General features: G+C 34.0%; 1 protein-coding gene across 1 annotated transcript; it reads right to left on the minus strand.

The window, feature by feature from the left end:
• Positions 1-363: 363 nt before the first annotated feature.
• LOC110803863 (GDSL esterase/lipase At5g45960) lies at positions 364-6372 on the minus strand. The gene is made up of 5 exons (XM_022009406.2): positions 6045-6372; positions 5516-5646; positions 1691-1924; positions 1083-1344; positions 364-743 (listed from the first exon to the last, which is right to left on the minus strand). Exons 1-5 carry the CDS (start codon positions 6340-6342, stop codon positions 550-552), a joined length of 1119 nt encoding a protein of 372 aa, XP_021865098.2. The 5' UTR covers positions 6343-6372; the 3' UTR covers positions 364-549.
• Positions 6373-15229: the final 8857 nt, after the last annotated feature.

Consider the following 15229-nt stretch of genomic DNA (forward strand, 5'->3'; position numbering starts at 1 on the left):
AATATTTGATTATTGTATATTGGTAAAAAATTCAAGTCAAAATTAGTCCATAAATCATGATAAAGTGATACAAGTAAAAAATATAAAATGTGGATATTATTAAAATATGTATTGTGACTAATCCAACATCATTTTACATAAGAACATTTGATTATTGTATATTGGTAAAAAATTCAAGTCAAAATTAGTACATAAATCATAATAAAGTGATACATGCCAAAATAAAAAAATTACGCAAAATAGAGGATGAATGGGCTTTTTATACGAAGTATGAGAGAGGAGAAGATGTATTAGTAAAACTGGGCCTTTGGTACATGAGTTCACGACTGGCAGATCCGCTTTCCCTGGCCCACACAATAACGATTGTGTCGATCTCTTGGTTGTTTATTCATAGTAGTATTATGCAATTAGTGAATTACGTACAATAAACAATTATGTATCATGCCGATGTCAAAAAAAAAAAAACACAATTATGTATCATGATACTAGTTAAGGGGATGAGATTACAAAAATATTGTTCTTTCTTTTCACAAAACGGCCTGCATTTTTCTATCTGTGAAGTATAAAATCAACAATTGGGCGAAGAGCCTCGAAGAGGAAGTAGTATGATCTTTCGGTTGGATGAACTGCATCCCAAAATAAATATTTCGATCGATCATCACATATTGGTGACAAGGAATTACATGCGAATGCTCCTTCAATTAATCCGGTTCCACAACATCCTCTATCAACGACCTCAAAACCTACATCAATCACAAGTCATGAACTCATATACTCCATCCGTTTCAGAATAGCCGACACTTTTAACTATTCAGAATAGTAGTTTCTTTTACTAACATAATAAAGACAAAATTTATCAATTTAAATATTATTAAACTTTTACAATTTTTGCTAGTATTATTTACTTACAATAATGATCAAATTAGTCATTGACATGTGTGCAAAGTTAGCTATGTCAATTATCTGAAACCTGTGAAGGTATGACATCAAATTAAGACACTTTATACGTACTCTCTTTGTCGAAATTAATATTGAACGTATAATGACAAAGACATGAAGAAGAACGTAACAACGTAACTAACCATATTTTTCAGGATTGTCGATTTGGTCTTGTAGAGGTGCAAATATTTCTCCGTAAGCAATAGTTGTATATGGCTGGGAAGCTTGCATGTTTTTCAATTCATGTTGGAGTATTTGGTTGTAACCGATCGCAATTGAGGACAAAGATTCAATACAACTCCGCGGTTGATGTATTAAAGAATGTGCAGTTATGATTATGGGTAGACAACCCACTGGCGGTAGACCCACTACCCCTATCAATCTTGCTCCTCGATCTATTATAGCCTACACATAAGTTATACACAATGAGTTTTAGGTGATATCGGCTTACTCTACCAATTGAATGAAACGTTAATTTTTAAAAAAATGAACAAAACGTTTGAGTCTCCAAAGCACCCCATGACATACTTGTTTGAATTCTTCCTCCCCCATTTTTAGTTTGTATTGTTCTTCTGACTCATTCTCACTAAAATATTTTGGTTGATTAGCATAATAAACATATAAAATATGTAGTAGGACACGAAAATTACATATTACACGAAAATTACGTAATAGGACACGCAAAATGTTAATTTTGTCTTACAAGTGCCCCGTGTGTACCACTTAATATAACATTCGTTTGGTAGGTTACCTGTAAGAACCATTTGCATTGTTGAAGCATAAACTGTTGGTAATTTGCGACATTGTCAGGCTGTAAAGGCAAAAAGTCGGGCCCATATGTGTAAATAATATCGTTAGTTCCGCAACTAATCACATATGCTGCATTCTTAATGATGTACTCCATTCTTTTCTTCCCAACTACACGTTGAAGTTTTTTCTTGTATTCATCAAAGTATTGTAGTTGTGTCGACATATCAACTACTTTCTGCATACAAAAAAGTACTTAGTAACAACAAAAGTTATGTGAAGTTTTATGTAACGAATTATTTAAGTACCATCATGTATTAATCATGTTCACTATATTATGCTAAATGTGAATGATACAGACTAAAAACCTCAGAATATTTGTGATGGCATGTCATGTGGTCATACAACAAATTAAATGACTTTTGATGATTTTATGTTACATGATTATGTACGTACGTTACTCTTAAGCTCTACTCCCGGGAAATAGGTGGAGAAGGAGTTAATTGGTCTACCAAATAAATAGCGGATTTTAGGTAGGGATGTTGATTGAGTAAGTAATTTACTGGATTCGGATTGAATGAAAATTTATCCACATCCATCCAATTTCCTATTTGATCAGCTTCACATGAGTCCACCCGTCACTTGTTTAACCCGTTGCTAAAATTCATATATATCTATATCATCCAGCCCGGTCCTAACATATTGTGGGCCCTAGGCGAAATAAAAATTCAGGGCCCCTTATATAAATGAGAAATTGTACTTTTTAATTAATTTTTCAGTAAAAAGTATTGTGTAAACTAAAATAAAGGAGTACTCCCTCCGTCTCTTTTTGTTTTTTACGTTTTCCTTTTTGGGTGTTTCAAAATGTTCTTTACATTTTCTTTTATATTATCACATAAATGATTTAATATTTTTTCAAAATTTGTGTCAGTTATTATATTAACTAATTAAATCCATTGGGTCATTTAATCCCTCACACTTTTCCATAAAGACATTAACTTTTTCTCATTTTCCCAATATCAGAATTTTGATAATAGTGAAAACATTATAAATAAACGTAATTTTCCTCGTTTACATAAAAAACTTAGAAGAATCTCAATGCACATTAATTAGTCGTTAAAACGCGTGCAAAATACCAAACGTAAAAAACAAAAAGAGACGGAGAGAGTATAATTTTATGAAGTACGTACAGAAAAAAAATATAGCAAACTACTAAAATAATCATAAAAAATTTAAGACAAATATTACTCCTATGTAGTGCGATAATTTCTATGAATTGAAGTACTTTAGTGTTTATAATTGAAAATGATGAATAACATTATGGAGTATGTTAGAGCATGTACATTGGTTGGCTTTTTAAAAGAGCTACTGGAGGACTCTCCCCTCTCTATCTACCACTATCTCTCTACAAGACACACTCAAGAATTCATTCTTAAAAACACCCAACATTGGTTGGTTACTCAAATGAGCTCTCCATTATCATTTTTACCATTTAGTGGTCCACAATTAATTGTGTTTTTAACCAAAGTTACTATCCAATTTTCAAAGTTACTCCCCACTTTTCTACAAGAATCAACTCTTGAAGGGCTCTTGGGCAAGAGCTACATTGAAGTAGCTCTCCATGAAGAGCTACTCAAGAGCCCCTCAAATACCACTCAAGAGCCCCAATGTTGGCCAAGAGATAGTTCTTGTTGGAGAGTTACTTGAAGAGCCACTCCAAGAACCCCAATGTACATGCTCTTAAAAGAAGAAGATCCTTACCCAATAAAAAAATAAAATAAAGAATCTAACAAAAAAATAAAAATATAAAGAGGACATTCCGAGCATTTTAAAAACAGTGCGTCTCCTGTGAGACCAGTCACACCATCAATTTGATGGTGTGACGAGTGCGAAACCAATAGCGTACCTCCCCTAAAACTATATAAAAAAAAAAAGTAACAGATCTAAACTATAGAAGTAACATACCTAAATTAAAAAAGTAACTCATCTAAAATTATATAAAAAAAAACTAACATGTCTAAACTATAGAAGTAACATACCTAAACTAAAATTGGACCTCCCCTAAAACTATTCCGTATAAAAAAAAGTAACATGTCTAAACTATAGAAGTAACATACCTAAACTAAAAAAGTACCTCATCTAAAATTATAAAAAAAAGTAACATGTTTAAACTATAGAAGTAACATACCTAAACTAAAAAAAATACCTCTTCTAAAATTATTAAAAAAAAGTAACATGTCTAAACTATAGAAGTAACATACTTAAACTAAGAAGGTATCTCCCCTAAAACTACTCCGTATAAAAAAAGTAACATGTATAAACTATAGAAGTAACATACCTAAACTAAAAAAAGTAATTCCTCTTAAATTATATAAAAAAAGTAACATGTCTAAACTATATAGAAATAACATACCTAAATTAAGAAGGTATCTCCCCTAAAACTACTCCGTATAAAAAAAGTAACATGTATAAACAATAGAAGTAACATACCTAAACTAAAAAAAGTACCTCCTCTAAAATTATAAAAAAAAATAACATGTCTAAACTATAGAAATAACATACCTAAATTCGCAAGTGTGAACTGGTCTCACCATCAGTTGATGGTGAGGACAGTCTCATATAAGAATTTGGGTTTTAAAAAAACAAAGGTGAAATAGGAAAAACAAGATAACAAAAACAGAAGAAGAATCGAGCCCAGTACTATTGATGTTTCCATTTCCAAAAAATTATCAACACCACTAGGACACAATGCACTATATGCAAATGTTGTTGCTAATAAAATAAATAACTATTTTGAACATTTCATATTTTGGGGTCTTTGTCAATTTTGGGCCCTAGATAGACGCACTCCTCACTTACCCCTTAGTATCGAGCCTGATATCATCTGCGGATGAAACAGGTGAATTGGAAAAATACCGGATGAAACAGTTGGTGTACCCAATAAATGTGTGTACGGGGTGGTTCGTGGTTGTGCTAATTCTATATTTCTAGGTCGGTAAGAGATTCTCTATCATTCTATGGTTTGTAGTGTGTCATTTATTTCGACATGCGAATTATGTATTTGGATAACACATTATTATGGGCCTACAAGTTTCTGAAACAGGTTGTAAGTTTCAGTCAGGGGTCCATGTTTTGGCCATGCTAATTAGAGCCAAGGCCCAACTACAAGTAAAGTACAATAAGTAACTTTTTTTTCTTAATGAGAATTAGAAAAAGAGATTAAGCTAGGCTTCAATAAGCCTTAAAAAGATATTTATGACGATTATTAATTCTCTTCCCTCCAATTCTATTGTTTAAACACGTACAGTATGCTATAAAGGGTGCTTTTAAAATTTCACTCTTGAATTTCATTATTTGTAAGAATCAACTCATATTATACTTTGCATTCGATCAATTTTATAGTACGTCCCGTTACTCATTAAGATGTGTTTATCTTTAGTAACACATGCACACCTTAATGTACATTATGAAATATTTAGATCAATCTAGAAAGTAGTAACAAGTACGGAGTAAGACTATTTCCTAGTATTTGTGTTTTAACGCAATTGCATTCTCTTATTTACGGCTATAAATTCTTTGGCATGAATGAGAAAATGATATAACTTTCACCTCAATAAAATTTTACAAAGAGAGAAAATACCAACAACTAATTATAAAGTTCAAGGAGTTATTTTGATCCCACTATCGGCACTTAGTTTAAGTGTGAAACTTGTATTAGTCTGAACTCTCCTCCTACGTATTGGGTTGCCCAACACGTACTCTAATAGGTTACGAAATTGATCGGGATTTTGTATCGTAGAGAATGTACGAAAGACAGAAATGTACTTACATTTCTTTCTGCTGTAAGTGGATCATAACCCGTACCCGCTGAACCAAAGCTTACTCCGGTAGTAAGATCCTCCAAACTAAGATTCGGGTCCAAATAAGCAGGGACATATTGTTTGACACCAATATATGAAGCTGCAACACACATACAAGTATATATATATATAAAACCAATTTTGCAATACGTACTAACATTCCGTTAGCTAACTTAATTGATAAAGTCTTACGTAGATGTAGTACATACGTATCTCATTACATACTACTACATCCGTTCCGCAATAGATGCATCATTTCTTTTTTCGCGTATCCCAACATGCTTCTTTGAACATTAATATCTCTAATTGCATGTAAGTAAAAATTATAAAAAAATTGATATTTGGAATACTCACATTGATACGAATTTAACAACATCTCACTTGACTATTTTTGTTTTTACATAATGTAAAAAAATAATTATCAAAGTTAGTTAATAAATATTGTCCAAAAGAGAAACGATGCATCTATTGCGGAACGGAGGAAATACATGTTATTACCTATAAAGTCTGTGGGAAGCCTTCCATTGGTGAACCTTCCCGGGGGAGCCTCTTCCGGCAAATCAATACCGTAAGGGGGGAAATTACTTCGAAAAAGGGTTTTTATGAAGTTGTTATTGCCTGGATCAACGGTTGAATCCCCAAAAATGTATATTGCTGGAGCAGATAATGAATCATTGGATGCCTTTTGTTTTGATAGATTATGTGCATTTACTATGGTTTTTGAAGTGGTGGCCAAAATAAGGAGAGGAAGTAAGAAATGTAGAGAACTACTACTATATTGCTTACACAACGACATGCTGAATTTAAGATGTCCTTGTATGCAACGTAACTTATATACTTGTATTTATGCATAGGTATCCTTTCAAGGGTAAGTATCGAGTATTTATGTAGGTCTTCATACGGAGTATATTTACCAAGTAATTATACTTGGCGTAGTTACTAGGAGTTTCACTTTATCATCTTAAGAAGGTTACGAGGTTCGATCCTAATCTATACTAATATATTAAAAGACATTTATGAACGTATATGTGCCACGTAGATCCCTCCTTATTACGCCACATCACCACTACCAAGTATCATGACATGTAGTTGACAACCAAAAAGCATGTAGCTAGGATTGAACACTAAACCTCTTGAATTAAAAGTTATCATTTTTACCATCTTAGCTAGCCACAATGATGTTATATATTTCTATTTAAATAATAAATACAACCTTTTTAAAATGAATAATAATGAATTAAAGGCAAAAAAAACAAAAGGGATTTAGTTACTTAACTTATAAATGTACAATTCTTCTCTTCTCAACTTAAGCTTAAAAAATAAAAAACTTAGGGTAATGGAGTGTAATTATGAGTGCGGAAGAGGGAAATATTGACAAGAGTATAATAATCAACTAATTATGAAGAAGAGAACTCGACTTTGTTTTGATTTTCGGATATGGGAAGGAAGTTTGTTGATCGGCCACTGATCTTGCATGGAAATAAGATAATAGCACCACATACCCACATATTTAAAATAAGTAAATCTCACTAAAAGTAAAACCCGGAGCAACGCCCGGGCCACAAACTAGTTGTACTATTAATTAACGTCGGAAAATTCCGTCACTGAACCATTAGTAGCGGGATTTCATGTCGCGAACCCATCATAAAAAGGGACGTTATTGATAGAAAGTTTCGCCGTTAGCACGTCGTAAAAGACTTTTGAGACGGTTATTAATTCCCGTCTTTATATGGGTACGGAATTTTTTAACTTTCATTATTGGATAGTCATTAATGATCCAAATTCTAGTAGCGATAGTTCTTAGAAGTGGGGTATTATGTTTTTATGTTACCAACATACTATACTAAATTACTCACATATTGTGAATTCAACACTTTGTATCTCAGTTAGACGTGATAAAGTTATGTGATTCAAATAAACCAACCCAAAATAATCTAGCCAAGACTCTCAACGTTAACAATAATTAGACATGATACCATGTTTTTATTATTTTTTGTAAAAGAAATCATAGACTCAAATTAAACTATTCTCACACCAAAAATGAAACGATGAAATGATTCATTTATAGGCGGATCTTTAGTATGGCCTGCCTCCCTCCCCCTAAAAAAATTTGATAGTACATTTTTAGTTCTAGCTAGCCCCTCTTAAAATTAGAGTGTAAGTATATAAATTCCGTACTATACTGCTTAACTTTTCTACTAGCTCTTCCAATAATGAATAAGTCATTATGTATACATCAATAGCAGATTCAAAAATTCGAGATAGCAGGGTCACTATTTAAAAATTGATGAAACTTTCACTAAAATTATGTATTTTTTAAAAAAAAAATTGAAATTTTAACTATAAAAAAGAAAAAAGAAAAAAAATTCAAGTGGGGTCAAGGACCCCCTAAGAGCACCGTGACTCCGCCATTGGTATACATGGTTGATTGGAATGTTCAATACGCTATCGACAACATCATGATCAGTCGATGATTGTGTAAGAATTGAAATTGGTTGCTATGAAGCATACAACCACATTGGGGCTTAATTTATTACGCCATTCTTGATTAAATGAGATCGAACAAGATCATATGCACCATGCATTATTTTTATGTCCGTTGAACAAATGATAACATGTACCCTTAAACAAAAATGATCAACAACAGCTTTCACAATTGGATATATATATGACGTGGCCTTCCCATAATCTCTCTTTTGTGTCTCCTCTTTGTGAGTGGGTGAGGAGGGGAATTAAATCTCCATAATTGTTGGGCCAACAATGTATATAACCTTGCTCAACCTCCCCCAAGACAACTTCTAAGGGGTTACCTACGTTCCTTTAGGGGCGAATCTAGAAATTTATAAATAGGGGTTCTAAAAAATTAATGATTTATTTTATAATTTTTCGTATTTGATTCTTTCAAGGAATTAAAGTTGAAAGGTAAGTAGTTAAAATATTATAAATGCTACTCCCTCCGTCTCTTTTTGTTCTTTACGTTTTCCTTTTTGGGTGTTCCAAAATGTTTTTTACATTTCCTTTTATATTATCTCATAAATGCTTTAATATTCTATCAAAATTTGTGTCCAATTATTATTTTAACCAATTAAATTCATTGAGTCATTTAATCTCTCACACTTTTCCATTGAGACATTAAATTTTTCTCATTTTTCCAATATCAGAATTTTGATAAAAGTGAAAATATTATAAATAAACGTAATTTGTCTTGTTTAAATAAAAAAAATAGAGGAATCTCAATACACATTAATTTATACTAATATATTAAAAGGTGTTCTTGAGAACGTATACATGTCACGTATTTCCCTCCTTATTACGCCACATCACCATTAATCAATAGTGGAAAAACGTTTAATTGCATCGCTGCATTTGCGTCGCCATTCTGAACATGTGATGCAAAAGACAAATATATTTTCGCATAAAATTTAGTCATTTGCGTCGCAGCTTTGTTAAGCTGCGCGGCAAATGACTCTAGGATGCTCCCATAGTCATTTGCGTCGCAGATTAGTAAAACTACGACGCAATTTAATCAATCAAGTGCGTCGCAGCTTTACTATTCGGCGAGGCAAATGACTCTGGGAGCATCCTAGAGTCATTTGCCACGCAGTTTAACAAAGCTACGACGCAATGTGTATTTTTTTTTTCTAATTCGCGCTTCACTATTCTGACTTAGGGTATTCGACAAACGAATTGAAACATTGCTTCTACTTCCCAAACGAAACCAACACTGCTTCTACTCCCAATTCCCAAACGAAACCAACACCAACACCAACACCAACACTGCTTCGTTCTCACCGGCGGCCGTCGTTCACTGCCGTCGCCCACTCCTTCAGTGCGTTCCCCTTGCGCTGCACTCCTTCCTGCTTCCCCTGCGGTTCTGCCATTCCCCTAAACTCTGCGGTTCCCCTAAACCCTGCTTCCCCTGCGGTTCTGTCGCTCCCTGTTTAGATCCGCCGCCCACGGCAGTCGCCCACAGCATGACCGCTGCCCACGGCAGTCTCCCACAGCACACCCGCCGCCGCCCACTCCGCCTCCATTGTTCATTGTCCTTTCTCCTCTCTTAGGTATTGAATTTTAAATTTGATATTTATTGAATTTTAATTGTGCATTTTAATTTTAATTGTAGACATTATGATTGAATTTTAATTATGCATTATAATTGAATTATAATTGTTGATATTATTTTTGTCTCAGATTTTTAATATTGATTGATTTTGGCTTTCTGGGGTTTTATAAGTTTTTGTTAATTTTGATTGAGTTTTTTTTTTGTCTAAAGTGGGTTTTGATTTTTTTGAATCGCGTTTGTTAATTTGTTTATGCTGTAGAATAATTAGTTCTTTTTTACTTTTATTTGGTGCAAGTTTTGTGACCTTTTGGCTGGATTAGCTCTTATTTTCCCTAATTTTAGTTAATTTGATTAATTTATGGTATAAATTTAGCTTTTTTAACTAACATAATTTACATTTAGTTATTGTACTTAACTTTTTTTGCATACTGTATTCCTCCAGGATTTATTATCGCACTAGTTGTCCTAATATTCCTACTACTAGTTGAGGTTGCTTCAGGGAAATAACAAGTTCAACAACTGGTTATATTGTGATTGTAAATGTCTATTATCTTATTACAATATCTAACAAATAGGAATCACAAGTTGTTGATGAATTCAAGTTCTGGCCTGGGTGCTAACTTGTTCTACAGTATGTTCAACTGGTGTATCATGCTCATCAAAGATAGATTTATGAGAACTATGTTTTGCTTGGTCTATTGTATTGTGTTGTATAGGTTTAGTGTTCAACTAATCATGTAGAGGTACTTGCAAGCTTCTGGAACTTAGCTGACTGTATCATGTCCATGAAGAATGAGATACATGATGCATTCTTGCTGACTATTCTCAGAAGTTAATCTAATGGCTTGTTGTTGCTGTCTTTTTGTTAGTATAGATGAATATAAGGATCGTTTGGATTCTCTTGTCTACAGTTACACTGTAATGATAGAGAGTGGTGTATCAGTAACTCTATAGCCATATCCTTTCCTATTATCTCATGTCAAGTAATTGAAGAGCTTCTTTAGGTATAATGCAAATACTTGTATAGGTGTATTAATGCTTTGATATATCGTTTTTCTGGTGCAATTTGGTTTTGTTATTTTAAGATGCTATGAATTATATCCTTTAAAAATGTCTGATTGTCAGTTAGGATTTCTTGATGGATATCTGATGACAAAGATGATCATATTTAGCTACTTCTTTTACATTGACAGGATGAGTTTGAAGATGCCGAGGGTGTATGGATCAGTGCTCTGCTCCTCTCTATACTATTCCAAGATGCTAGTGCTGCTTGTGACCCTGCAGTTGTCCGTGTCATACCTTTGCTTGCACTGATGCTGAAATCTGATGAAATGATTGACAGGTTATTCGCTACTCAGGCAATGGCTAGCCTTGTCAGCCATTGAAATAAGGGGATAATATTATATCTTCCCTATTTGCTTGTGTCACTCAAATAATCTCCTTAATTTTGTATTGCACTCCGTATGTTATAAGTATTTTACATAACTTTTTGTCAGGGTGTACAAATAAAAGTTATCCACTCTCCAAAGTCATTTTATCCATCTAAGAAAATTCTCTCTATAGACAAGAGAAATGTTAATAGTAAAGCAATGAAGATTGCTAATACAGTTCCATATTTTCTATATGAAGGAAATAATGCCCTTGGTCCAAGTATGCATTCAATGTTAAGTCTAATAAATGCGGTTCAGTATTAATTAACAAGTTAATAATTCAGTGAGATCAAGTAAGCTGAATGCCTAGCTAGAGGCCGCTTCAGTTCAAGTGGAATTAATGATATTAATCCACAGCTTACTCTTGACTGAACCCGTAGGGTCACACAAATAGTACGTAAACGGATCAAGTATTTAATGGCATTAAATACTCCATCTATGGATATTCAGAATCGACGGATCTTGGTTTCAGTGGGAGCTGAGATCGTCACAGGCAAGAAATGAATGCTCCGGAAACGATGATATTGCCGGAAACGGAAATATGGATCGTATCGGAAATATAAATATTATCCAAGTCGTAGATGTTGCCGGAAACGGAAACATGGTACGTATCGGAAAATATTATCGGAAATGGAAATATTGCCGGAATCGGAAATATTGCCGGAAACGGAAATATTGTCAGAATCGGAATTATTATCGGAATCGGAAAATAATTCCGGAAACGGAAATATTAAATATTTGTTCGAAACGGAAATTGATTCCGGAATCAGAAATATTGAATATTGTTCGTATCGGAAATGAATTCCGGAATCGGGAAATTAATCGGAAGCGTATCGTACGAATTAGCATCGGACGAGGCCTGCCAGACGAAGGCCCAACACGAAGCCGGGCCATCGCCCAGCAAGCCAGCGCGCCACAAACGCACCAGCCAAGGCTGCGCCAGGCCCACCGCAAGGCAGGCCCAGCGCGCGCCAAGGCTACGGCAGCGTGTGGGCTTGCGGCAGTGGGCTGCGAGCTCGCGGGCTGCACGCGCGCGCATGGCGCCCCTCGTGGGCTGCTGTGCGTGCGTGTGTGTTTGTGTGCTACTCGAATCCTAAAGCTACCGGGATTTGTCATATGATTAAATCTAATCCTAAAAGATTTAGTTTATTTAATTAGAGTCCTAGTAGGATTATAATTAAATAAATTAGTATCCTAATAGGATTCCAAATCCTTTTTCCATAAATCTATAAATAGGTGCCTAGGGTCACATATTTACATCGAGCATTCAAGTATTCAAAGTGAGTTTTTGAGAGCAAAATTCAGTCATACAATTGCCTATAAAGTGCCGAAAATTCTAAGTACCTTAAGGGCGATTCTAGTTGGTCAATCTTAAGGCGGATCCGGACGTGCTGTGGACTATCTACGGAGGGACGACACTTGGAGTCCTAAAGACTTGTTCTTGTTCGGTTCGGCCGCAGCTAGGGAGGGCACGCAACAAAGAGTATGCATCTAAACTATGCTAAATGATTATGTGTAAATAATATGTTTTCCTGGCTTTATGGTTTTTCCGCATGATTTATGAATTCTCATATGAATCATAACCTAACACTATATCAGATATATTCATGCAGTTAGTACGTAGTCCTTCCCTGCATCTAAAAGATCTTCCAGAATTCTTTATTCGGGATGGTAATACAGAATGAAGCCAATTTTTTCTTCTCGCCTCACTAAGCGCCTGGTCCGTGGCCATGAAGATGTCATGGTTTCTGCTGCTGCTTTAAATACTGTCACTATGGTTTTTAGTACACTCTAAATGAATTTTGGGTGCTACCAATTGTATGAAATCTTCTATTATAGGGTGTCTAGTTAATAATATATGTGTAAGTTCAGTTCCACTAAGCTAATCTTATATGGAAGTCACATACAACTAGTCTCGTTTACTGTTTTAGAGCAGATGTTTCCTGAAAGTTGTTACCTTTTCTTGGTCTGGCAAACATATATAAAATTGTAGAATCATACTCAATTTCTTTTGGTAAAAGTAGAGCATTATTCTGAACTTTTCTTCTTGAGTTAGGTGTAGAATTTGATGGCTCAATTCAACATGGTTATGATCAATTTTATTGTTTCTTCTGCCTATAATGTGCACAGTGAGTTTTATTCTTGTTTCTTTGTTCATGTTTCCTCACCTTCTAGCTTTCCAACCCCCATGGATTTCTTAAGAATGGTTGTTTCTCGTTGTGTTTCTAATAAATTTATGGTCTTGCTATTTCTATGCAGCGATTCTGGAAGCAGCAGTTTTGGGAGCAGCAGTTCTGACAGCAGCAAGTGTGATCTGTTCATTTTAGTTGTTATTCTGTTCTGTTCTGTTTCGTTCATGTTCTGTCATGTGTTGTTCTGTTGTTGTTCTGTGCATCCTATGCTGTTCATTCTGTTCTGTTCGTGCATTATGATACCGAGGCTCATTTGCGTTAGTTTGAGCACCTAATAGATCACGGCCTGACTAATAAATTCAAAGCTACCTTACAGATGGTTTCAAATCCTGTATTTATGAAAGTACATTCGCAGAATATTGATGCAATATCTGGTGGCTAGCTCACAGCGGCTGCTCATGACTTTCAATTTTGATATTAACAAAGAGTCATATAACCTTTTCCTAAAACAACTTGAGCGAGTAGTCATAGGTAGAATGAACATCTTCAAACCAAGGTGTAAGCCTAGATTTACAAATCTTGATTACGATAGCATGGATGAAACTATTTTCCTGTCATGCTTTAAATGTGAAATAATAGATTGTAAAGAGCCTTAGAACGACCCAATTAGCCTTAAATGTGAAATAATAGATTGTAAAGAGGCTTAGAAAGTTGTAAATATGCATATTAAATGTGTAATAAGTTTGAAAACATTCCTTCGGTTCTTTAGTTCAAAGTTGGGTTCGAAAACGCCATTTTTGCCCAAATATGACCTAGAACGGCCCAATTAGCCTTAAATGTGAAATAATAGATTGTAAAGAGCCTTAGAAAGTTGTAAATATGCATATTAAACGTGTAATAAGTTTGAAAACATTCCTTAGGTTCTTTAGTTCAAAGTTGGGTTCGAAAATGTCATTTTTGCCCAAATATGTCCTAGAACGACCCAATTAGCCTTAAATGTGATATAATAGATTGTAAAGAGCCTTAGAAAGTTGTAAATATGCATATTATACGTGTAATAAGTTTGAAAACATTCCTTAGGTTCTTTAGTTCAAAGTTGGGTTCGAAAACTTCATTTTTGCCTAAATATGACCCAAGGAAACAAGTAAAGTAGTGATATATAATTGCACTTACATGTAAAATATTCTTTGCATTTACATGTGTAAAGAAAGTATATATAATTGCATATTTTATCGAATGTGTAGTGCTTTTCGGAGTTACAAGAGACTAAGTGGACAATCTAAGGGAACTAAATTAACATGGATTCCAGCACAGGTATAATTAGTTTATTATTTACCTAAGAATCAAGTTTTTCAAAATTATAACATACAATGTGATAGAAATTTTACTTGTGTTATTTATTTTAATGTATGTAGTGTGCTCAACAACCGGGATCACTAGATTGTGGCTATTAAGTCATGCGTTTTATGTACGACATAATAATGAATCATGGTAATAGTCAAGATCTTACTAAGGTATGTTCTCATAAACTACGTACTTTATATAATAAATTGAAGTACACAAAACTATTATATTGATCGATCGTTGATAAATTGAATTATTTACACTTTTTTAGGATTTTTCAAGAACATTGCCTTATTCACCGGAGGAGATTAATGAGGTGAAAGATTTTTGGGCAGATTACTTCATGAACAATGTCGAATTTTTAGCTTAATTTGTAATATGAACTCGATCTCTAGCTAGCTACTTTTGTTGTAATAATTTTATGTTTGTTGTAACATGTTGGTTGATCTATGACGAATTTAATTGCCTTTTATTGGGAACGTTAATTACGTTGTAAACTTTGTGACAGGTATTATTTATAAATGTATTCCCGGTATTGGGAAGCGTCTAATTTCAAAGACGATCATGTCGGAATTTCCAACTAAAATATTAAAAAACAATTTTTTTTTTTAAATAAAAGTCATTTGCCACGCACGTTAGCTTAATGTGCGAGGCAAATGACTTAATTTTTTGGCACCAAAAATGTCATTTACGTCGCACATTAAGCTATTGTGC

The sequence above is a fragment of the Spinacia oleracea genome, chromosome 6 (genome assembly GCF_020520425.1).
Source record: "Spinacia oleracea cultivar Varoflay chromosome 6, BTI_SOV_V1, whole genome shotgun sequence".
Taxonomy (NCBI): domain Eukaryota; kingdom Viridiplantae; phylum Streptophyta; class Magnoliopsida; order Caryophyllales; family Amaranthaceae; genus Spinacia; species Spinacia oleracea.